Here is a 26,298-nt window from a genome sequence, read left to right as displayed (position 1 = left end):
TACTAATAATTATTTATTATTTTGATTATGCAGACCACAAAACTAAAGAATTTATTGCATACCATGAATAAGCCTTTTTATTCAATGTTTTTAAAGTCTACATTTTTCGCTAGTCACGCCTGTTTGATGAAATTACTGAAGACTTTTGTCAAACTATTCTCGGGGCCGTAAAGATCATCAGGTTCATCGCGTTTCACCATTTATAATTTTAGTTCCATGTAATTGGAGACGAGCCCATTGCCGTGTACCGGGCACAGAACCAGTTTCTAGACTACTATTAAGAAATATTATAATGTAAATTAGTAAAGACCAATAGCACTTTACCCCAATCGGGAATAGAACCTACCTCGTGATTGGTAGTCGTATATACTCTCGAAAATCTACAGATAAGGTAGTTGTATTAATAATTTGTTCGTAGAAAAACCCGTAAACACGAAACCACTTACGACATTCCTTGAACTATCTCGCTTGCTTAAATCACTCGTAACCTATTGTTTGTTTGTTTGTTTGTCGTATGGTTAGTCGTCAACCTAGTGTCAAAGTTGTTCAAGCCGCCCGAGAGGCCTTTGACGTGGCTTAACGACTGTTATCTTAGTAGACAACAACCTGGATCGACTTTTAACGTGCCCTCCGAAGCACGGAGACGCCTAACGTAACCTATTGAAAACTTTGAAGCGTACCTCGGTAGGCGACAGGGTGGTGTAGAAAGCAACGTTGGTGAAGGTATAGACGACGGTGACGAGCGCGCAGGATATCGCGATGGCGCGTGGCAAGTTCTTCACAGGGTCTTTCAGCTCCTCGATGATGAAGTTCAGGTAGTTCCTGGAGAACAGAACAGGTTTGTTAGAACAAATTATATGTCTAACAAATGTATTAGAAAGTTTAATGTAGTCCACCTAACTAAAAAAGCCCAGCTTAAATTCTTATTCTATTTTAAGAGAAATGTTCGAGAGAATAAGGCTAGCAGCAAATAGGTATGTCTATAGGCTATTAACCAAATAAAATGAGAATCAGTACTTACGGGCAGAATCTTAAACTATGGAAAACTGATAAAAGAGGCTTTAACTTACCACCCGTTGTAAGCGAACAGTCCAGAGTAGAAAGAGAGAGCGATAGACGTCACATCGTCCGTCGTACCTTCAAATGTAAAGTGTTGTACCTCTCCTGAAATATACAGAAAATGTCATTAAATAACTTTAATACGTTCGAAACCTTTAGGTAATGATCTTGATTCTCAATAGTAGCTTCAAGTTTCGTTTCATGATAGGCATTTGGTAAAATGCTCCCTTCTCTTATTTATAACATTGTAAATAGCGACACGTGAATAAATATATTATACTTTATACCCCTTTCCCTACACCTCCATTAAAACGTGTGTTATGAAATCAAATCGTGAATCTTCAACCGCATTATTTTTTAAACCATCTAACACAGATATTTGATTCGACAGCCTCTGTAGCGCAGTGGTTAAATCGGTCGCTACCAGTCCGTCGTTAGGTCGTGGGTTCGATTCCCACACGAAACAAATATTTGTGTGATCCACAAATTGTTGTTTCGGGTCTGGTTATCCTTGGTGTCCGTTGTTTTTATGTTTGTCAAAGTCCCCGCGAGACAAGACCAATACTAAGTGCTGGAGTTATCTTTAAAAAAAAGATTTTCACGAACATTCAACCGCATAACTTATAAAACCTAACACAGAAACATTTCACGAACAATAAGAACGTATCCTTTGAGAGCGTGAAACTGCACAATGCAACAATTCCCACATCCTCGTCTGTGGGCGACACAAAGAGTGTATTATTAGATGATTGGTACCACTGGCCGGTCAGTGCGGCGTGTGAATGATGCGGACTCATACGACGTCGGGGGTAGCATTGTTAGCAAAGGAAATACTTAGTTGTTTGTATAAAATGGCTCTGTCTGATCCAAGTTTAGCTGTGTTGATAGTTTTTGAGACGGACGAATGGTGGTTAAGTGGTTTTTCGTTTTGAAAATACTTAGTAAGAAAAGTCAGTACAATAGCGTAGTGACACAGTAACTATACTAAGATTCTTGTGCTTTCGCGTACTTTCGCGTTTTTTAGCATCTAGTGTAGTAAAATAATGTATTAGCGTTCTTAATAATTGTCTATCTATCAACCTAGTCAACCTAGTGTTAGTTGTTCCAGCCGCCCGAGAGTCCTTTGACGTGGCTTAAAACGACTGTTATCTTAATTGAGAACAACCGAGACCGAAGTTTTACATACGTGCCCTCCGAAGCACCATCTCGGTGCTTCGGAGGTGCCCTGTTCAAATACCACTACGCGTTCACCTATCTATAGAATGACCGCGGCAACGGTTGCGTAACGAATAGATCATTTACCGATCGGTGAGTACAACTGGCTATGAGCGCCCCGAGAATAATTGAACGATATTAATAAATAGTAAACGAGTGCATATTATACGTTATGGAAGTAGATCTAGGTCAGAATCAAGGCAGTCTGTCTTTGTATTCACTTTCCTTCGATTATTCATGAATTCATCGGTTTCTTAGAACTATAGGAACTAAGTTGCAGTCGTTTTAATTGGCGCGTTCTGACTACATTAATAACCTGTATCATAACTTCTCAACAAGTATTAGCTAGCTTTTTTCTCTTAGAAAGACAGAAGAAAGACACGTCTTATAGATATCGAGTTTCTTCGTGTTTCGGAAAGCACAGTCCCAGCTGTTGTCAAAAATTAAAGATCTTTGACAGTCCTTAACAGTAGTCAGAAGTTTGAAAGTCTGACAACCAGTCTTACCGAAGGGTATCGTGTTATATCCCAGGTAACTGGGTTGTGGAGGTCAGATAGGCGGTTGCTCCATGTAAAATACTGGTATTCAGCTGCATCTAATGAGACTAGAAGCCGACTTGATACAGTCTGAAACTCTGAATCCAGCTTACAAATTCAAGTTAAGTCAGAGTTAATTAGCTAGTACTATCGTATAATTAATGCCTATAAAAGTATTGTAAATTGTTAATATCGAGGAAACTTTGTAATATGACATTGAGTGCTTATTACAGCACTTTGCATTGAGTAGTTTTATTTATAACAACGCTTTAGCAAACGTTTACTTCCGATATGAATTATACATTTGTAAGGATATTTACTGGGTGTTTTTAATTGTAGCTTTTATTGTAGAGTGAAGGAGACAACCACAAGACTTATTGATAAGACTACCGATCTTTTTCCTACAGGAGTCTCGTGGCCCAGGCGTAGTTAAAAATTCATAACTTTCAAACTCTCGCGTTGCATTTTTTATGTATAATAGTTACGGGAATTAACGCGAACACGCATTTTACCTTATTATGCCTAACGTTTCGGACCACGGCGAGTGCAACCTGCGCCGAAACGTTAGGCATATAAGGTAAAATGCGTGTTCGCGTTAATCCCGTATTCTATTATACTTAGTTAAAAATTAATATAAATATCTTGGTTTCTGAAACTGGATTACACCATAATGTTATTCGATAGATTGACGAGTTTTTAAAAGCAAAGCATAGGTGATCGTAATAGAATATGAAAGTGATGAAACTTTGGAAGCGAGCGGAGCTGCGGGAATCATCTTGTTCACTTCAAATAGATAAGAAACAAAACTTTAAACCATAACATTACTTTTCTACACTTGATGGACGAAAGTGATAAAAATTAGTACGCGAGCAAAGCCGCGTGGATTAACTTGTTGACTTCAATTAGACACAAAAAATATTCTAAACATTATATGGTGTTTATATTATATTATAATACTAAAACTAAACATTAAATTAATACATTAAATAATAATTTTATATGTACAAACGAAAAAAAAATAATAATAATAAAGGAACTAAACATAAATAAAATTAAATTGATAATAATTATTATTAATTATTAGTTATATGGTTAGATACTTAACGGGAGTTTACGGTAGTTATTTAGTTATTTACAAAAAACAAACCTAAATCACCTCGATTAAGTTGAACATGCGGAAAACATGTCGAAATAACAGAATTGCAAAATAATTAGCCAAAGAATAACTTGTTTTGGCAATATAGACATTATTTATTCGTTCAAACCAGTTTCTTATGTGACGACGTTATATACGCGTTAGCTGATAAGCAAGAGAAGTACTTGTATTGGGCGACAATACGATATTTACTTAGCGTATTTCAATAGAAAAGAAAAATTTTGGCACTGAGGATTAGCTGTTACATAGGGACTTTGCAAACATACAAACAATAGTCACAAATTACAGTCGGACCAGAAATATTGAATTATAAAATTGTTAATTTTACCGCTACACCACGGAAAACCTTTGTCAAAGATATCAGGATGAAACTCAATGCGTACTTAAATAAATTAATAAATCATACTTAAATAAATTAAACCCATAAATTTCCCACTGCTCGGCAAGGGTCTCCTCCCGGAATGAGGGAGGGGTTAGGTCTTGAGTCTTAGTTCACCACGCTGGTCAAGTGCAAGTTGTTTGCATACTTTCAAGCACTGCTCTGGCCAATGTGGTCAACGTGTAGAAAGGCTAACCCTCGGTTTCGGAGGTACATTTAGCGGAAGTTTATCTATTCAATAGCGTTAAAACTTATACAAAAAAAAAACGCTATTGAATAGATAATCTACCGCTAAATGTACTCAGAAACCGGGGATAAGTAAACTAGTGTTTTTCTTTCCCGGTTGTAGAAGCTTGACATTGAACTGTGACGTCACACAGGTGGGAAGTTACTCGTAAAGATTACTGTTCATTGACGCACTTCATAATTAATTGTAGTATTGAAAGTAAAAGTTGAAATTAAATGACGATTATTAGTATAACAGAACTTTTAATATATACTAAACGTTTTAAACGAGTACCGCGTGGAGGATTTGAGATCTAATCCTTCTCTTAATTCAAAAAAAGACCCTAAACCAACAGTGAGTCGTTTTGAGCTTATTTAATTCCCTTAAAAAATAGATCTAAGGAGATGGATGATTAGCTGAAAGATTCGAGAACGGCCTAGAAATACATACACACATTATATATTCGTGACGTTTTTTATTATTTAGAAATTTTAGATGTGTATTATGACAAAATTTATGGATGTGAAATAAACAAAAGAAGTTTAAAGAGATTGTGACAAGTGAAGTTATTTGTTATCTGTCTACCCCATAAGAAAAATTATGTCTAACTACCTTTTTCGTTCACCATTTACGATAAGAAGTTCCCAAAAACAATTATCATCCAACAAAAATCTATTGTTAGTCCAACAAAACACCCAACATACTTGATCACGAATAGCGTGCTTTAGTGTCAATTGCAAAAACCTGTTTGAATGTGGTTCAAGGCTTTATCGATAAAAGAATCGTTGATAAGAACTCCTTGGTCGATCTACGAGTAAATGGGACTTCGAGAGTCCCAGTGATTGGATCTCAATTGCTTCGAAAATGAATTGCTTGGGAAATGTAGATTAGATTTTTTTTTCTGTAAAGCTGGCTGAAGAGACGATTTCCTTTGCGACCTGTGGTCTTGTTTTTTTTTTTATAGAGTTGTGCACTATTTTCAATTCGGTTTTCTTTATTATTTTCAACGAATTTGTTGAAAATAATTATGAAGGAAGTAAATGTATTTTTTTTCCATAAATAAAATAAAAGCCACATATACGCGCCATACGCGGTCGGTAGTATATGTGGCTGCCGTGCGAGAGGTCTCGGGTTCGAATCCTGGGTCGGGCCAAAAAGTCTTTTCTGAGATTTTCTGTTAAGAATTTCTTAGAGATTGCCCGGAGTTGGGAAGTTGAGGTCGAAGACCTCCGTGCCTCGGAGAGCACGTAAAGCCGTCGGTCCTGCGCCTGACCTCTCACTGGTCGTGGCGGTTATCCGTCCCACCAGACTTTTAGAGTAATGGAATAGAGAGTGTACTTGTGTATTGTGCACACACTTGGACACTGTAAACAAAATCCTGCACAGATGGCCAGTTTCAATGAAACTGACCGCCGTAGTCGTATATCGGCTAGGAGGACATTATTATTTTTTTTTTTAATAACAAATATTTAAAATGTACATTAACTTAAATAAATTAATTTAAAAAGTGCTTATGGTTTAATTTTATCATGATTGTCATGTTTTTAGTAAGTTATTAGAGCCACTTAAAAGTTTTTAAACTGCCTTACCCAGCCCAATCCTTTCCCCTCCCATTTGGATTTTTGGTAACCAAACCAACTTATAACCTTCCTCGATTGATAGTTACGCATAATTTATTCAACTCTAAAATGTTTGTATTTTTTGAGATAGCCATGAGATCGACATTAGAACTTAACTCTATTTTTTACTCTTTATTTCTTACGAAACTTAATTTTAATACATTTTATTATTTACTCTTAAGGTAATATTGTTCTCCTGACATATAATACTACTATTAACGACATTACGCACTAAGTTTTGAAACATCTGAGCAAACAAACCTGTGACTAAACGCAAGGTCGAAGTTATTTGTTAGAAATAAACGTAGTCACTTGTAATTTAATGCAATTGTTTATACACGTGGCGTAGTTAGAGTTCCATAAATATTTAACCCATTACTGTCCTACTGTTGGGCAAGGGTCTCCTCCCGTAATGAGAGAGAGGCCTTGAGTCCACCACGCTGGCCAAATGCGGGTTGGGGACTTTGCATACCTTCGAGAACTGCTCTCTCAAGCGTGTAAGGTTGCATCACGATGTTTTCTTTCACCGTTGGAACAAGTGATAATTGTTTCTAATACACGTATTACTTCGAAAAGTCATTGGTGTGTTGCCTCGGGTTCGAACCTGCAACTCCTTGCGTGAGAGGTACTAACTTATACCACTCGGCTATCACTGCTTTTCATTTTAATTATTAGTAATTTATTTTTTACACAAGAATATTTACAATTATTGTTAATGGATAAACTTTATTATCTAATACATCCATACTAATATTATAGTAGAAAGTAACTCTGTCTGTCTGTCTGTTACTCAATCACGCCTAAACTACTGAATCAATTTGCATGAAATTGTTATGGAGATATTTTGATACCCGAAAAAGGACATAGGCTACTTTTTATCCCGGGAAAATGACGCATTCCTATGGGAAAATTTAGGTGGCAGATGAAGTCGCGGGTAAAAGCTAGTACCAAATATGTATATGCAAAATACTATAGTTACTTATTTTATTTTGTTGCTATACAGAACCGGTCCACAACTCGCACTTGACAGGTGTATTTTGACAAATAACGAGTGGTATTAGTAGGCCAAGGCGACACGTTAGCAAATTAGTTTGACTTGTGTGAATACGATGTTTTAATTCATTCATATAAAGCCTTAATTTACACAATCATTGTAGTAATCTGTGACTGTTTTAAATCATTATTTAATTGGGACAAAAGGATTTGTAGATTTTTTTACCTATTTATTAGGTCGGGGAAAAAGACCTCTCGCATTATAGTATGTATTAACTTGTAATAAAATCTTTTCTCTACACAAAAAAGCTCGATATTTGGATACCTCACGCACGAGCTCACTGAAAGAAACCTAATGAACCGTGTACTCATTTGTGATTCTTGAAGCCAAAGAGATTTTATTACAAGTTCATACATAGATACGTACTATAATGCGAAAATATTTTTTTTCCCCGACCTAATACACCGATCGCGAGGTCTAAGGTTCGATTACCAGATAGCTAAACTAAAACAGATACTAAGGTTTTCTAATTTCTGTTTCTTAATCTAAATAGTCTGGAGTTTAGCTTAACATGGCAATTGGCGCCCTCAATTTATGCATTCACCAATACGTGAACGATTTGTGAGTTAAGTATTCCATGGCGTGGTCATACCATGGATTGGTGGCCGCTTAATGGTAGCACTGAGGATATTTTCTTACAAACATACGAACAATGGATACAAAGTACAATCAGACCCTAAACAACTCCTTGCGGATCGCTTAAATAATTGTTCCGTGTGGGAATAGAATCCACAACAAAATGGCAACCTAAACCACTGCGCCATGGAGGTATCTAAAATGGTAAAACGTGTATTTACCTCTACACAGCTGGTAGATGCCGGCCGCGATGATGATGAACAGCGCCAGAAGCTTGGCGTACGTGAACCAGTCCTGAACCCTGGTGGCCGCACGAACTGACCAGCAGTTCACGAAAGTCAGGAGCACTGCGAACAAACAACAATATTATTAGTTATCACTACATAATAAAAGGCGCTTACAGCCAGTTGCGCTCACCGGTCGGTAAACGACCTGCGGGTAAGCAACCCTTGGCGCGGTCATTCTATAGATGGGTGACTGCATAGTGGTATTTGAGCTGGTCGAGGGCGGTCCCGGTTGTTGTCTACTAAGATAAGAGTCGTTAAGCTATGTCAAAGGCCTTTCGGGTGGTTTGAATAACTTTGACACTAAGTTGACCACTAACCATACGACAAACAAACAAATTAACTCTACGACAAAATAGAATAGAAGAACATATGATTTGAGTTTGGTTAATTTCGATTTTGAAGGAAAACTTGTTGATGATTGGCCAAGTACTTAAAATAGGCATGTTAAACACTTTATCTAAAACTGTGTTTATAACTTTTAGTTGTAAAATATTTGGAATCAAGCATTAGTCTACAACCGTTGGTCATTTTCGTGACTATTAAAAGACCATTTATAACACACGTTAGAGAATCTTTTATACAGCTAAATATGTACTACACGATCATTATTTAAAATTGTTTTGTTACCAACTTAAACTAGTGTTTACAAACCAATGATAATGTATTTATGTCAATCGGCCATCGTTATCGAGTCTCTAAATAGAAATTACATTACTATAATACACGAACTAACTAAACGAAATAATACACGAACTCTCAACTTTGTATTTTTCTCGCTAACACTCTATACTTGTAGATTCATCGCCGAGTTTTGAAGTGGGACAATTTCCTGTGTGTTTAATGGTGAAGTTTAATATTAAAGACAAGAGGGGAATATTTCAATATTACATTTTTAAGGGGTGAAGTTTTAACAACCCTATGTTTTTAACTGTCAAAAGTGGCACGATTATTATAAGTAAGGTGGGTATTTTCTCTTACAGAATGGTTACGGCCACTGCTATTTTGCTAATAGCTTTTACCATCGGTAGATAGCATTTGATAGATAATAATATTTGACTCATGGACATCGGTAATACCTTAAAGTATTAATTATTTATATGATATTTTATTCATTATCAGCCTAGCCTTCGTTCCTACTTTGTTGGAGTCGACCTACAGTCTCACTGGATGCAACTGCTGGGCAAGGGTCTCGAATTGAGGGAGGGATTAGGTCATGAGTCCACCACAGGGCGGTTTGGGGACTTTGAATAACTTCAAGAACTGTTCTAAAGAACTTTCAGGAATTTCCGATGCTTTTTTTTCACCGTTGCAACAAGCTCAGACATGCAACCAGTCTTTCTTCTTTCTTGGAAGAAGTGGTGTTTATTTCTAACACACACATAACTCCGAAAAATCATTGGTGTGTTGTTTCGGGTACGAACCCTCAACCACGTGCGTGGGAGGCGTATACTTAACCTTTCCTTACCACTGCTCTCAACATAACGTTATTATAAAATAATATAATTAAATGCGGTGTAAGTCCCCAACCCGCACTTGGCCAGCGTGGTGGACTCAAGGCCTAACCCCTCCCTCATTACGGGAGGAGACCCTTGCCCAGCAGTGGGACAGTAATGGGTTAATTTTTTTATTTTTAAATGTGGTGTACGAATCCGTCTCCATACACACAATTTTCCCTCATTTCTTCGCAATACAGCAACCATTAATTCGAACTTATTAAAATTGCTTGCATATTTCCTCAATGGCTGTTCTAAATACAGCCTCTTTTGGGAACGACGACGTGACTCACATAATATAACGGCGGGGGTTTTCTCTTAAACGTGCCTTGTTTTTATATATAGGTAGGTTATTTTATTGATTCTGGGTAGAGTGAGTGGTTTGGATAGAAGGAAGTTTTTTGGGCTTTGTCGTTTTAAGGAAAATATATGTAAATTAAGACGTTTGGTAGTATTTCTAAGCATGAAGATGTAAAACATAAGAGCTATTTTTAATGAATAGTTGATGAATTTCATTTTGGAAAAGAGACCCTTGCCCGGCAGTGGGACATTAATGTCCCACTGCAAAGGCGGACGGCAGGTTTGTATGAAGAATTCGTACAGCTTATAAAATGTCATGTTTAAGTTTACTTTTTGTTTTAATTGATAGCTAATATGATAAACAAGCTTATTTTAAAATTCTTATATTTTTTAAAGTTGGGAGGTAAAAGTTATGTCTATTTTAAGAAGCCCCGATAGTTCGCTAAATTGCTCAGATGCTGTCAAAACCACAATCCAAAACAACACGGATGCGTAGACGTCAGACTAACAGTGACGTCTCACGAGATTTTCTTTTTCTTTAGTTGTCAAATATAACAAACAAATATGACAAATATAAGCCATAGACCAAAAAATATTATTTAATTAATCAAATCTTTCTTCCTGAATTATTAATTAATCCGGACTTCTAAAAATAATACTCCCAAATAAAAATAAGTGACTTAGTCCCCTTGATAAGTGGTACAAATTCTGTAACGAAACAACACCAACTTTAAGCTGTACGAAATCTGCCGATCTCCTTTAGTCAGAGAATATAAAAGGCCAGTTTTATAGCTTATGAATGAATGTTGGATAACCTATTTGCTAAATACACTGACAGGAAATGTATGAAAAGAGCTCTCAATATGATAATGATAAATTAACTGATAGAAAAAGAAACAAATTAAACGTGAGTGAACCGCGCTTGTTATTTATATAATTCTAAATACATTTATGCTCGTCACTAAACATTTTGACGGTAAATTTTAACTGTGCATTTATAAAAGGCTCAAAGCACATAGATAAAGATGTATTTTACAAAAATCCTTTTCCACATATATAACTTATTTATTAAAGGCAATTTTTCATAGCGAATGTTTTTATCTCGCGGCAACCCTAAGTGGGGAGTGATATGAAATTTTATTATGTACAGCCCCAAGGGTGTATGTGTGGGTGAAAGTAAGAAAATATTGGATGAGATGAAAGTATAATATTTTATTTCAGTAGTCTAGAAGCACTAGTAGAGAGACTTTAATATTATAACATACTAGCTGATCCACGCAACTTCGCTTGCGTCACATAAGAGAAAATTGGTCAAAATTTTCCCCGTTGTTGTAACATTGTTTACTGGTACTTTGCTCCTATTCGTCGTAGCGTGATGATATGTATAGCCCACTGATGAGATTAGCGCGTGCAAACAAACAAACTCTTCAGCTCTATAATATTAGTATAGATTTAATCGTCCAACCTACTAATTTGTCGAATTTATTATCCAAAAGATAGAATAACAAGTAGCCTATGTAAACTTATATCAGCAATCAAATTGCTACTTATAAAAGTATTATTTGCTAGTCTTATACGCTTTCGCTTATGACTAAATGATTTTAGTACTAGGATCAAAAACAAACTCCTTTTTATCATGTATATCGGCTTAAATATCAGCCTTTTAGTAGTTGAATAAGGAGATGAAACTACACGAAGTAATATCAACAAGTTTTGTAATACAATACTCACAGATACAGCAAGCCGCTAGAAGCCTGGTGGCGTCCTCTGGCGGCTCGCACTCCGGGAAGATGGGCTTCAGCACATACACGCTGAATGTCAGAGCTACGATGGCCTGTCAAAAGATAATTAACATTATACAAAGAAAAATGGTACTGGGATTAAAGGAACAGTATGCAACACGGGCCGTTATGAGTTCGGATAAAAGACCAACGGTTGTTATTAAATGTTACTGGGTCTTTTTTTTGAAAAAACACAATATTAATGGCTTTTTACTACGATTTGGGATACGAAATGAGGACCTTTACGATGCAATCTTATTCAAATATGCTGCACTGCAGATATATTGATGATAATGAAGATTTCTATTTTTAACTGCACGTTTGGCGCAGTGGTTAAAGTGGTCACCTCGCCGCAATAACCGTAGCGCCGCGTGTGGTGGGTTCGAATCACACCCGGGACAAATCTTTGTGTGATGAGCACGAGTATTTCTTCTGAGCCTGGTCGTGAATTATCTATATAAGTATGTATTTAGAAATCAAATGACCGTGTGTGAGTTGTCCAATGATATTTATTTATTTAGTTACATATTATTAAAATTGTGTATACCTGCATGTATAGATGATACATCTATAAAAATTCTTCTTTAACCTACTATTATATAAAGTTTCACAAACGTACGTAACACAAAAACCTGGCACAGTGAACCCACGTTGGGTGCCAATAAACACGATCTAGAACAAACACAGATTCATTGTCCGTAACAAACATTTTATACAATCCTACAACAATTCAATAAAATGCAAACAAGCTTACAGTGACAATAAAGTGAGAAATACATTTAAATAAGTCCCACGGTGGGCGCCAATATGTTTGTACCCGTAAATCAGGCTTTAGTTTGTGACGTCATAAAATAAGATTAGGTTCGCTGTTGCCTCCAGAAGACAACTATCAAAGTTTTACAATAAAGAATATGGCAATAACTTATAGTTATTATAGTATTTTCGGGGTTATAAAAGTTAAGCTTGCGTATGTAAATATGTTCTGTTATGTGTTCAACTGTTGGCTATGTATTATTTAATACTGCTACTTAAAAAGCTTTTAACGGGTTTGCTACTTATTAACCTTTGACCAAGGAATAAAAGAATTTGAAAAACTGAAAACTAATCTATAGAGTCGTTGTAAATGTAATAAATAGGGCGTATAACATGATGATTTAATCTAATAATTGATGTTTACATGTTTTTTTCCATAGGAACCTCAGGCCGCCCAATAACATTGCACATATCACATTCAAAAACAAAAATATGTCTTTTGTATGTACAACGTTTATTGCCCACGCATTTAGCTTTACATATACCCTATAGTATAAAAGAAAGGTTGGCTAAAGTCTGTTCCATGTCGAAATTAAGGCTATCAAATAGCAGTTATGTCCCCGTTGGGTGCCAATAAGCTGACGTCAGTCGATCCTAACCAATCTCCGTTGCAATATACAGTTTATCCCATAGAAATAGCTTTTTCTTTCCATATATTGTTCTTTAAATCTATACTACTGTCCTTACTATTGGAAAAAGTGAATATGATCCTGTATGACAAGATGTATGGCTGTGAATGAAGCAAGGGAAGTTTGTAAGAATTTTACCAAGTGGCGTTCTTTGGTCTCTGCCTACCTCGGGAGTGGAGTGATTTTTTGTATGTAATATGTAAGTCATTGTAAGTATTTGAAAAAATTGTCTGATCCGGCTGAAGTCGAGGCGGGCTACTGGTAAAAATGTCAGTATGTTATGTAGGTAGCGAAAATATTTGTTCTTACATAGTACCGTGGGTTGATCGGGTCAATAAGACTTGCTATTTATAGACAAATACGCTTGTACGAGACTTTGGGAACGAAGGTCGGGACACTATATGGTAATCTGTTTGACTAGGTTATGTTTCTTGATATTTTTCTTTTTGTCAGATAAAGAGTCTATTGAGTAGAAAGGTGACTTCAAGCAAGCTTTGACCGACATTTTTCTGCTTTTTCTTAGATTTCCAGTCTTTGCTAGTTTAGAATCAACAACCGCGCGGATCGATCTCTTAGGTTAAGTAAGGCTTGCCGAGGTTGATCTGTGGATGGGTGACCATATTAAAAAAAATACGAGTTTCTCCGTGGATTGAAGGCATGTTCAATTGTGGGTCATTTTCAAAGAACTTTGACAGTCGTTACATAGGTAACGACTCTTAAAGTTCTTTGGAAAGTCTGGTTGTTAGACTTTCAAGTTTCTGACTATATAGTCTGGCCACTGTCTTACTTAGGCTATGGCTTTTTCAGTCTACATGTTTTACAACCTCATACTTAAACGCACAAGTTAGGAAGTTTTGAACTATTTCAATTGATTACAATTTTTTTTACCCGAAATAGTCATAAATATAGAATTATCGATAACGCACATACAAATTGTTTAAAAATCTAATTCTACGTACCAATAATCTATCTTTACATAATTAATACTTTAATTCCTTATGACATAAGAGGATTATAACACAAAAAGGCTCGGAAAGCTAACTGTCAGCCTTAATGCGATTAGTGGGCGCTGAAAACTGTAATTTATACAATTTATATTCAATGCATGTCTCGCCTACGTGTTGCGAATATATGTTTTACAACGTCACACTGCCCCTATAACCGTTGACGTAGTGAACTACCCGCAAAACACAATTAGGTATAAGATTCCTAATAATATCCTACTTTTACTATAATATTATAAATACTATGTCTGTTTGTCACTTTCGTAACGAAAAGGCATTATCATAACCTGAATCATGACCTGGATTACCATGGTAAAAGGTAACACGTATTTAGGTTATAAATTATTTGCGTAAGTACCAAATTAACGAAAATCCGTTCTAAAGTTTTGGTGATATTGCTGTTTTATAATGTTAGTACTTATGATTTTTATTACAAAAAACGATCTCTTATGCCCGGTTTCTGAGGCACAACACAATCAGCGGTAGTGTATCTATTATAACTGTCGATTTTAAATGAATGTACTGCAGAAGCCGGGGGTACCTAAGTGACAAGACTTTCATACTCTACGGATAAAAGTATGTAAGCGAGCGGATCCGCGCGTGTCGACTAGTCATGTAGGTTTATTCTTACTCCACGACCCGACACGGTTTGCGTCATGACAATATTCAAATTTCTAATCGATTGGCTTTTGTCTATGGTATTACTATAAGTAAAAAGGATTCGTGGGGCGTTGTGTTCAAGGCCGTTTCTTTTTATAATAATAGACGCCATTTTGTATTTCAATTATATTATACAAAAATATAGATTTTTATATGTAATTAAATCGGCCTAGCCTTTCTTCCAACTATGTTGGAGTCGGCTACCAGTCTTACCAGATCTAACTGAATACCCGTATTTTACATGGAGCGACTACAACCCAGTTATCCACTGGGATTATAACACGATACTTACCCTACGGTAAGACTGTTAAATTACAATGTTAATAGTAGTAGTGACTATGAGTTTTACCTAGCAATTTAAAATGTATTGAAATAAGTGGCAAAAGATTTCGAATAATTTGACAGTTCGCGTGACTATTGTTGCCATATGAAAAGATAAACAAAACTAAAACGCTGGTCATTAAGACGTAATTTTTATGTAAAACCATTACATTTATGTTATTCTAACTAAATATGACACATTAAAATAAAGTGTTGTTTAATTGTTTTGTTTTTGAGTTTTTAACTTGTAAATCTTTTACACGTTTGAGCCGATTTTAAACTGTTTTAAATAGGTAAATATCACGACGACATACTTTGTTTAGTCATACCAACTTATATACTTTAAAATCACGATCAGATTAAATAACTTAGTTCCAATTAGACCCAGATTTTTTGGTAAAACTTTACAATTAAGTTAAGCAAGTATAATTCAATAAAATGCCTACCCGTTGTCTACTGTTGGACCCATTTTATAAAAAGTTAAAATTTTTCACTCTTCTCCCTTTTTAAAAGACAACTCCCGCGCTAAGAACTGCTCTTGTGTCGCGGGGACTTTTACAAACATACAAAAGAAAAATTATGATTTGTGAATCGTGCAAGTAATTGTCCCGTGTCGGAATAGAACCGACGCGACGCAAACGTAGTGGCATGGCGACCACCTAAACCACTGTGCCACGGAGGCTGGCACGTATGTAATAATAGCTTAATTTAAATGTGTCTTAATTACCTGTGAACAAGGCCTGACGATCATGCACTCGATCCACAGCCTGATGAATGCGGCGAAGGGTCCGAACGTCTCCATGATGTACGCGTAGTCGGCACCGCTCTTCCGTATCATCGTGCCCAACTCTGCGTAACAGTAGGCACCTACCTGTTGAACGATATTTGTTTTAGTGCTTTATAAATTAAATACAAAGAAGGAAGCACGTGGCTTAGTTAGCAGCAGCCGTCCCACGCAATTTTTTTTTTGTCAGGAAAATGCATTACTGCATGTCCCGCCCCAGGGAGGAAAGCGGGGGTCTGTCGGGCTCTCCCGCCGGCAAGGCGTTCCGGCTGAATTGGGCATACCGACTAAAAACCTGACGGTGTTCCTTCTGCGGTCACCATAACGTGGCCAGGACGCGGTACCTCCGATCGGATACTCCGCGTCCCAGCCGGTGACGGCCCGCTTTGTATGCGGGCCCTACTTCGATCAGGGGCAGGCACGAGGATTGCCCCCCCCTAGCTCTCCACTTCAAGGGGGTGTGCCAGGAACACACAGCGCACTCCCCACCTCTCGGACCTGTTCCCTGTCCAGGCGACGGAGCGTTCCGCCTCCGCCGCCCACAGGTCCGCGTCACGGGGGCCGGAGATCATCCCGGCGCCTACGACGCCCAGTGCGTCTTGCGCGGGAAGGGAGGGGAGCGTTGATTTCCCGCTCCCGTTCCGCCGCCTCTTTTGCGGATATAACTTCCTCGCAGAACGAGGCGACGGCCGACCACGCTGCCTCGCTCCGGACCATGGACAGAACCACGGCCGAGAGCGAGAGGTCGCTCCCGACTACCCCGGTCAATTGACGGCGCTGCGACGACCACGCCTGGCAGTGTGCCAGCGTATGCAGCGCCGTATCGGGGCAGTCACCACAATGATGGCACCTGGGCGTCTGCTCACGGCCTATGCGACACAGGTACTTGCCGAAACAACCGTGTCCGGTCAAGACCTGCGTCAGCCGATAAGTGAGCGCGCCGTGCCCTCTCTCCAGCCACTCCGTGACCGCCGGCCGCACGGCCTCGATGGTAACGAGGCCGGCGCTGGGGTTCTCCAGTCGCCGCTTCCACGCCGCCAGGACATCTTGGCGGAGCTCTGCTCTCCGCGCCTCCACTTCTTGAGGCGCTGGCAGTGAGCTTCCGCCTCGGGCCTCCTCGCGCCATGTATAGAGTGACGCGAGGGCGAATGTTCGAACCTAAGGCAACACACCAATGGCTATGGTAACTATGATGATGATGATCTATCCGGCGACCACTTCGACTTCTAATTAAATTGGCGCTTATGCGTACGCAGGTGGCTTACATAGCCAATTTTAGCAGAAATTTTAGTAACTGTTATCCCTATTTATATTATATTATGTTCTAACGGTGAAGAAAGTCATCGTGAGCAGACCACGTTAGAGTGAGCACTAAGCTAGTTCCGGAAACAGAATTACGGACTGCCTCTGACGCAGTCAGTAGTTTATGCGACTGTCGCACAAGACGTCCCGTGTTCGAGTTCCTGGTGGGCCCAAAAAGCCATTTCTAAGTTTTCTATTAAAATTTCTCAGAAATTTCCTGGGGTCAGGAAGTTGAGGTCCTCTACCTCCGTGCATTGGAGAACACGTAAAGCCGTCGGTCATGCGCCTGACCGCTTCTTAGGCAACCCACCGGGCTATGACAGTATGGAAATAGAGAGTTTACCTGTGTATTGGTCACTATAAACAAGTCTGGTTTCAATGAAACCGGCCGCGAATATCGGCCAGGAGGACATTAATATATGCAATAATCTTAGAAAACATAACTTTAATGAAAGACAGTCAATCAAAGTATGTAATAACAAAATCAATGACATAATTACTATTCAATATTCATTATCAATATAACTATCACCGCGGCTCGCCGGCCATGTGCCGTTGATAAACTGTTTACTGTATATTATTATATTATACAGACAAACACGATAAATGTTCATATCATTGCTCTCTTTGTAACAGATTGTGATTTGATTTACAATGTAAGCCCCATGTAATAAATAGGCAAGCATATTGTCATATACCAGGCACATCAACAGATGAGAAAAGCTTTACGTTTCTCAGCCCAAGAGTTCAGAGAATCGTACCCGAAACCTCTTGGCCAGCAGTAGGTGTGCCTCGAAGTATACATAAAATCACGCCTTTTTCACATAGGGGTAGGCAGTGACCAAAAAACGCCACTTGGTCGTACAATCCTTACAAACTTCCTTTTTAACATTTAACATCTTGTTATACAAGACCGCCGGTTACGAGTACTCACCTGACCTTATGTACCTGATCTTATATTATAATATTATGATTACAGTTTTTACCAAATATGATGCATTGTCCATTGTCCATTATGTACTGTAATAAATATGAAGTACATAAAGATAACGATATAATTTCGCGTGAGGTCAGTCGGTCAACCGCGATTCTATATTCACGTGCTTTTTATCAGAAATAGTTTGTAATAGAGATTGTATTTGCAATAACACTTAATATATTTTTAAATCTGGCCAATATGACGTAAAGTTGAGTTAAAGGTACACCCCTCTGAGTCCGGATTTTTTTAACATTCTCGGTAAATGGCAATAAGCTCGCCCCATATTATATGGAACTAACATTGTAAACGGGTGTATTCCATTTCCATTCGCTGCCTAAACCTTCAGGATTCAGCTATAAAAAGCGTAATCAGTGTTGCCAACTACGTACCTATTCGAATATTCATGAAAACCTTCGAACTTCAGTCAGTAATCAGCCTATTTTTATCAAAATAATATCTAACCCAGCTCTTCGTTTTAAACAAAAACAAAAAGTAAGCGTCTACATATTTTTTCCCCAAATTTTGCTATTTCTACTTATTGTTTATATGCGTCTTCATCTTTTACGAAATTCAGGTTCTGAACAGCGTGATGTTATAAAGCATTTTCTGTTTTCCTGTTAAAATCTCGGAGATTGCCCGGTATTAGGAAATTGACAAAATTCAGGCTAAACAACGTGATGTTATAAAGCATTATCTATTTTCCTGTTAAAATATCTCGGAGACTGGAGTAAGGCAATTGAGGTCGTGCCTTTATGTATATGTTAATAGGTAGTGATTATAACAGTCTGTTCTCTGACCTAGTAGTTGATAACCCTAGGTTAAACTAATAGGCGACCACCGGCCGAGGTTTAAGTCACCAGACCACCGGAACTGACGGCTTAACGTCTCAAGTGCCGAGGGGAATACATTATGAGACGATGCACTGTGACATTCGATGACATTCATAAAGGATACACAATATACGGATTTCATATATTTTTTTCTAGAATTTATTAGAAAAACAGGAATTGAGTATAACAAGACGAGACCCCTGCGGACCCCTCAGCCCATATGGTATGCCATAAAAAAGAAATATAATTGTACAACTCGCATACGATTGATTTCCCACTAAGCAGAGCCTGTACTATGTAACCAAATAACTCATACTTCAACATTTATTTTTTCTGAAAAATATAAAAATACATACTAAGATACATTTAGAACCAGGCTTAGATATATAGTTACTTGTGTTCCTCACAAAACATTATAACATTATCCTAATATCACATTTACATAATTATGAGTATTTTATTCATTCTTAGATCAATGGCTAACTATCACTGCATGCATTCGCAACTTGCTGGGTAAAAGTACTACGGAATCCATACTAATATTATAAATGCGAAAGTAACTCTGTCTGTCTGTCTGTCTGTCTGTCTGTCTGTCTGCTACTCAATCACGTCCAAACTACTGAACCAATTTGCATGAAATTTGGTATGGAGATATTTTGATACCCGAGAAAGGACATAGGCTACTTTTTACCCCGGGAAAATGACGCATTTCCCGGGAAAATTCAGAAAATTCAACGAAGTCGCGAAAAAACAATGTTATAATGACATAGAATTAACAAAAATCCGTTGCCATGGCAACTGTTTTAATGGCGGGTATGCCTTAGCGCGACTTCGTTATACTAAGAGATATTAATAATTTTGAGAATAATTTTTCGTGAAAAAAAAGCATATTTTATATCATCACGCTACGACCAATAGGAGCAGAGTAGGTAACAGTAAAAAGTGTTACAAAAATATGGAAAATTCTGACCCATTCTCTCTTATATGACGCAAGCGAAGTTGCGCGGGTCAGCTAGTGGTTATATAAATGCCGAACAAACTCGAACCATTACCTTGAAAACGACACCCCTAATAGTAAAAGGGTTGCTTATTAAGTTTCCTGTTTACCTTACCTATATAATCGTTGGTAGAATATACGCATTACACGTGTAAACACGTTGCTTCAGTGTCAATATAAAAATGGCAAGCTAAATGTGTTGCAAATCTCGTGAGCAGTTGAACTGATTTCGCTAACTCTTTCTTCTAATATTCCTTGCAGTATCAAGGGCGCTTCACATTCACACGAGACATTCACGCGAGAATCTCCGGAGATTCTCAGCGAGAACTGTAGCGAGAACTTTTTTGGGTACACATTCTCACAAAGTTCTCTCTACAGTTCTCGCGCTCGATGACGATGGACGCAAAAGTAACCGCTGCGTGAGAAACATGCGAGTGTGGAGTTAATGCGCGTCTTCGCCTGTTCTTACGTTCTCGCGATCCTTTGTCTCGCGCCAAAAAACCGACAAAAAGTGGAGAAAAGCCGGAGAACAACGCAAGAACTTGAGAAGAATACGCGAATCGCTTCCACATTCATGTTTTTCGCATGTTTCTCGCGTTCTCGCGAGATTCTCTTGAGAATATGGAGCGCCCATCAGGATTTTGAGAGAAAACAAACACAATAGAATAACAAACATAGAATCGATTGCTAGGTACGAAGACTGCCGGGTCATCTGTTATTGAATAAATACCATCAAACAAATTTCTTTATAACTTTCCTACTTCTTTTCTACGCAAAAACCTCCCCAATCCCATCAAAACAAAATCCAAAATCAACCAATTTATAAACAGTAAAGCAATTTATTTAAAGACGTGCTCTGAATTGTTACAAAGACGACAACAACAGAAGGAAATAAATCAGCTTTTAAAAATCTCAGCAAACAATATCTTTAATGCCTTGTAAACAACTCCCGGGGGTTTACTGAGGCAATACTCAAGACCAATCTAAAGGAGATTTTCATTGTTTCATTATAGAGAGATTAGAGAAAAACTGAGAGACTGCCAATTTCGTTTTGAAAAAAATGTGTAAGGTATAAATTTGCTAAATTGTAAGTTGTAAGTCCGTTTTGTGTAATCGAAGATTAAGATTTTCTCATCCATAAAAAATTGTACTTTATTAACATGTTCACAAAGTACTTATATTTATTTCAAAAAATTCTTAAAGAAGTTCTACAAAATGTACCTCACAAGCTTACGTACAAGACTAGAATCGATAAAGTAGGGTAGTGGAACGAGAGATATTAATAAAAAGGGTCTAATTAATTAAAAACAGAAGCTTCAGATCTAAAATATATACCTAGTAACTAAAAACAAGATGTAAAGAAAACCAAGAAAATAATTATCAATATTTCCAGAAATTATGAATCAGATGCGGTATTTTGCAAATTACCCGTAATAAATATAAATTACATGTTTATTTCTCATCCAGACTACTTCCAAAGTCTGATAAAATTGCCTATATTATTATATCTACAATAGCTTTTAAACATAATGATGTTTTTAGCCTCTTAGGCCGGGACTCCACCAAAGCAGAGATGTGTGCGGTGTGCTGTGTGCTGCGCGAGAAGAGATGTTTTTCAGCTCGCGGGACTCCACCAAAGCGGAGATGTGTGCGGTGTGCTGTGTGCTGTGCGATAAAAGCGTGTGCGCGCGCGCACGGTACTAGCAAGATGGCCGGCCGGCGCGCGCGCGGGGTTCTGCGGGTTGCTAGCGGGCGAGAGGGGGGAGGGTGACATCGCTCACTGCACGCCGCTCACATCTCTCGTCTCCACTGCGCGTCGTCCGCGCACAGCTCACATCTCCGCTTCCATCGCGACATACAAATATTACACATTTCCGCACAGCGATCTCCACTGAAGCTGAGCGGAGAGGAGACGTGTCAATAACTCAATTCTATTGGTTGTTTAAAAAACATCTCCTCTCCGCTCGTCTCGTCTCCGCTTTGGTGGAGTCCCGGCCTAAGTAGGTAATAAGTTGCGGCTTCCAGCTGCAGTATATTAATCAATGTCTCAAAGATAATATTGTACAGATTGGCCCACTTGGGAAATATGATGAAGATTGAAAAATAATTGCGAAGAAGCTTTGCAATTTGATTCTTTCATATTACTTAAATGAAATAAGCATTAGCTTATGTTTAGATCGGCTTTACATCTTGAATACTGGTAGGTGTTAGGGGTACTTTAAATTGCCACTGCCCAGCTTTTATGGTCTTCGCCCAAAGAGAGAGGAATAAGAATTTGGTGTCTACCATACTGGTTAAATTCTGGTTACGAACTTTGAACAAGAAACGCACAGTAAGAAAAGAAAAATACTATATGGCAAGTAAAATTTCCTTCTACGTTAGAACAAGTAGTTATTACCAATACACATATAACTTCGAAAACTCTGGTGAGTTGCTTCTGCTTCGAAAAGAACACAGCAATGACATTTGGAAGGTACACGTGATTATCACCGACAGATTAAAAGGTTAAAAAAATGACTTACCATACTGAATACTCCAGAAGCAACCCAGACAAGCAAACTAGCGTTGACTGAGCCAGTGTATTTCAGTACTCCAGTAGGTGAGACGAAGATCCCACTGCCTATGATAGATCCCACGATGACGGTGATGCCGTTCATCAAAGACATCTTGGCTTCCAAAGCGCCGGCATCTTTGTTTTCGGGATCGGCTTCCGGGTCCGACTTTAGCGCCTCGCTCTCTAACTCTTCCGATTTACTTTTTGGCGACCTGTGGAAGAAAAGTTTGGTTAGAATGTGAAGTATTCTTTGTAGAATTCTTTGTAGTAGAGTGTGAGTAGAGAATATTTTTGTAATGAAAGTTATACACAGATTTCATTTTAAGAAAAAAAACTAATGTGACGAATAACACTGAAATTAGTTTCAACACGAGCAAATTTAGATTGATATTTTTTTTAATACACACATAACTTCGAAAGTCATTGGTGTGTTGCCTCGGGTTAGAACCGACGATCATTTGCATGGGAGGTATACATGTATACTAAAATATTTGATTTAACTAAAGAGCTCACGAACACAAAAATTGCCTACCGGAAACTTGATAAAGGCGAGAATACATTTTCGTAGTAAGTATCCTACCTATTCTTTGAATCTGTATAACATTTGCGACACAGTATTTCCCCGATCGATTTTAAAATTGATTCTCAGAAAATAACATAGTATTTTAATATAGTGCATGGAATATCGGTTGGAAGGACTTTTTTAACCGCCAACACGGATCTACTTGAGACAAAATGAGATGAATAATGATTGTAAAATAAAATATGTGAATTAACGCAGCTTGCGATCATGGCTAGAGTACCCTGTGCCGAAATGTCAGGCATTCTAAGATAAAATGTCTTGTGTGTTCGTGTTAATTCCTATTCTATTATATAATATACATGCAACGCTAAGTTTGTCTATGTAAGGAATACGTCTAATTTTACTCTTTTCATCTGTTATTTGTTTTCTAGCGGCAAAGTAACCCAAATCGAAGTCATTTATTAACTTAGAACTGACTTATGGGACTCTATAGTTCTCTAGAATCTAAAAATTGCTCTAAAAGCGGCTAGAGCCTGCTTGAGAAGAGTCAGCAAGTGACTCACGGCTAACGAAACCAAAATAAAAAAAATACCATACGTACTACCTATATAAAATCTACAAATTCTATTAATAAGTTACTGGATAGTATAATAATGAATGTAAGTCAAATTTGAGGTATAAAAGCTATCGATTTAGTTAATCTGTGTGGGTCAGCGACACGGGACGTGCCTGATTGGATAATACCACATAATGGGATTTGTGTCGGCAACTATAAACCGACAAACTAAAATAGCTTGCAAGATGTTTCAAATCAGAAACAATGTTTCGGCAGCCATTTTGAAAAAAAAACGCTATTTTAATTCAACTTTTGTATTTTTTACTTCACAGCCTAGTCTTTCTACAAACTACGTTGGAGTCGGCTTCCAGTCTTACTAGATGCAGCTGAATACCATTATTTTACATGTAGCAACGACTTATCGGATCTTTACAACCCAGTTACCTAGGTTGTCAATCTTTCAAGCTTCTTCAAAGCTTGACCAGAGAGATCTATTTGCGCGTCTGTTGTTATAGCCTTGAACTCTTCTCCCTATTTTCTACTTGTGCAACTAATATTTCAAAGTATGCCCTTGTCCCTAGCAAAGTTCATAAGATGTTCTCGTATAAATAATTTAACAGCCTCTGTCGCATAATATAAAAGTATATTAAAATTTATAAGTTTTTTATAAATATTAATTTCTTGATAAACCTACTTCCTCGACAACAAAAAAATATGAAGAAACCTTCGAACAAACTCAGTCGAATTCGCCGAAACATACACAATTATTTGCAGGTAGGTGTTAAAGAAATCGAAAGTTACTCATAAACCTTATTATTAAGTTCAATGGCCTTAATTACAGGAAAAATGCAACAAGACGTAATAACAATAATATCGTTGAAGCAGAGACCTACAGATATCGCAAATATAACTTTTTCTTTCCTTTTTTTGTTCGTCTTGCGCTTAAAAACTGATAAAAAAAACCACAGAATATTTTAAATAGGATAAGAAATATATGCTGCTAAATTAATAGACACAATTTGACTCAAACTAACTAACATCACTTCTGGATAAGTGTTAGATAGCTTATCAAAAGCGCTACAAAATCCCGCCTTGTTCTCATAGGAGAAGATGGCAAAGAATACCACTTGGTACGATCCTTACAAATTTCGCTTATATCGTTCAGATCCATACATCTTGTCTCATAGTAGTAAAAATGTTAAATTATATAACAAATCGTAAAAACCCGTTAGAACATTACACAGCGACTATTTAAAGATACATCACATATCAACCAGATTTAGTCTATTACCATAATCACATGATTGTGGTCGAAGTCGGTCGAAGTATTTAAAAGTCAAGGTCATCTAGTCTATGTTCTCGAGGAAGACGACTAACTAGTCGTAAAATGTTAAACTGTTACTTCCTTACTCTTCATTTTGCCACTTACGCGTAATTTGATTAAGACAATTGGACTCTTGAACTATGTAGCCATGGGTCTACGGCACCGTAGCTGCGTAGCGCTAAGCTCTACGAAGTACCGTTAAAAAGTTCATGGTGAATTAGATTTACTGTAGAAGTCACAACACTCATTTTGAGAAGTCGATCGGCCTAGCATTTCTTTCATCTATGTTGGAGTCGGGTTCCAGTCTCAACAAATGCTGAATACCAGTAATTTACATTAGCCAACTGCCTATCGGACCTCCACAACTCAGTTACCTGTGTTATCACACGATACCCTTAGGCAAGGCTGAATGTCAGACTTTACGTGCCCTCCGAAGCACGGAGACGCTCAGTTCAAACACCACTATGCGGTCACCCATCTATAGGATGACCGCGGCAACTGTTGCTTAACCCAGAGATCGTTTACCGACCGGTGAGCACAACTGGCTATGAGCAATGACATGCAATTTCCACACACATAATAAAAACGATTGCCTGGAGCACTTGACGTGGAACCCTAGCAGTCCGTTTAAAGTTTAAACTATAAGAGATGTATCTTCTGCCCTAGGAAAAGTTGATTAACATGACAAACAATTTTCACTCACATTAGCTAGGAGTACCTCCAAGCGGGGAAGGCGGTAAAAGTTGACGTCTATTTTATAAAGATAGTATTATAGCGACTTGGCATCAGTGGCTAAAACTTTTATAAACAAGTATAACCAATATTTGTGTCTCCAAGCTTATGTTATTTAAGTACTAAGCTTGCTTTTCGTTTGTCTTTGTGACACGGTAGCTTATCCGGTAGCGGTCACCTAGATTTCAATTACTAAGTTATATGTAAACTCCATACTAATATTATAAAGAGGTGAATTTTGTAAGTTTGTATATAGGGGGTAGTCTGAGGCGCTCATAGCCAGTTGCACTCGCCGTTCGGAGATTTACGATATAACAATTTGTAGGATAAGCAACCCACGGCGCGGTCATTCCATAGATGGGTCACCTCATAGTGGTATTTGCCTCCGTGGCGCGGTCGGTAGTGTATGCGACTGCTGTGCGAGTGGTCTCGGGTTCGAATCCTGGGTCGGGCCAAAAAGTATTTTCTGAGATTTTCTGTTAAGATTATAGATAACTAGCTGACCCGCGCAACTTCGCTTGCGTCACATAAGAGAATCATAATTTTACCCGTTTTTGTAACATTTTTCACTGGTACTCTGCTCCTATTGGTCGTAGCGTGATGATTTAT

General features: G+C 37.9%; 1 protein-coding gene across 1 annotated transcript in view; it reads right to left on the bottom strand.

Annotated features, from left to right (window-relative positions):
• The window catches only part of LOC142983735 (large neutral amino acids transporter small subunit 2), a 46,810-nt gene that overhangs the window by 6,739 nt on the left and 13,773 nt on the right, over window positions 1–26,298 (bottom strand). Inside the window, exons 2-7 of the mRNA XM_076130751.1 lie at window positions 22,523–22,766; window positions 15,836–15,979; window positions 11,632–11,734; window positions 8,042–8,167; window positions 1,071–1,164; window positions 681–822 (exon numbers count right to left, since the gene is read on the bottom strand). Of these exons, the coding sequence (XP_075986866.1) occupies window positions 681–822; window positions 1,071–1,164; window positions 8,042–8,167; window positions 11,632–11,734; window positions 15,836–15,979; window positions 22,523–22,766 (853 nt within the window). The remainder of the gene's footprint in view (window positions 1–680; window positions 823–1,070; window positions 1,165–8,041; window positions 8,168–11,631; window positions 11,735–15,835; window positions 15,980–22,522; window positions 22,767–26,298) is intronic.

Source organism: Anticarsia gemmatalis, chromosome 24 (genome assembly GCF_050436995.1).
Source record: "Anticarsia gemmatalis isolate Benzon Research Colony breed Stoneville strain chromosome 24, ilAntGemm2 primary, whole genome shotgun sequence".
NCBI classification, from domain to species: domain Eukaryota; kingdom Metazoa; phylum Arthropoda; class Insecta; order Lepidoptera; family Erebidae; genus Anticarsia; species Anticarsia gemmatalis.
Note: the sequence above shows the minus strand (reverse complement) of the source record. Positions and strands in the feature narration are given on the sequence as shown.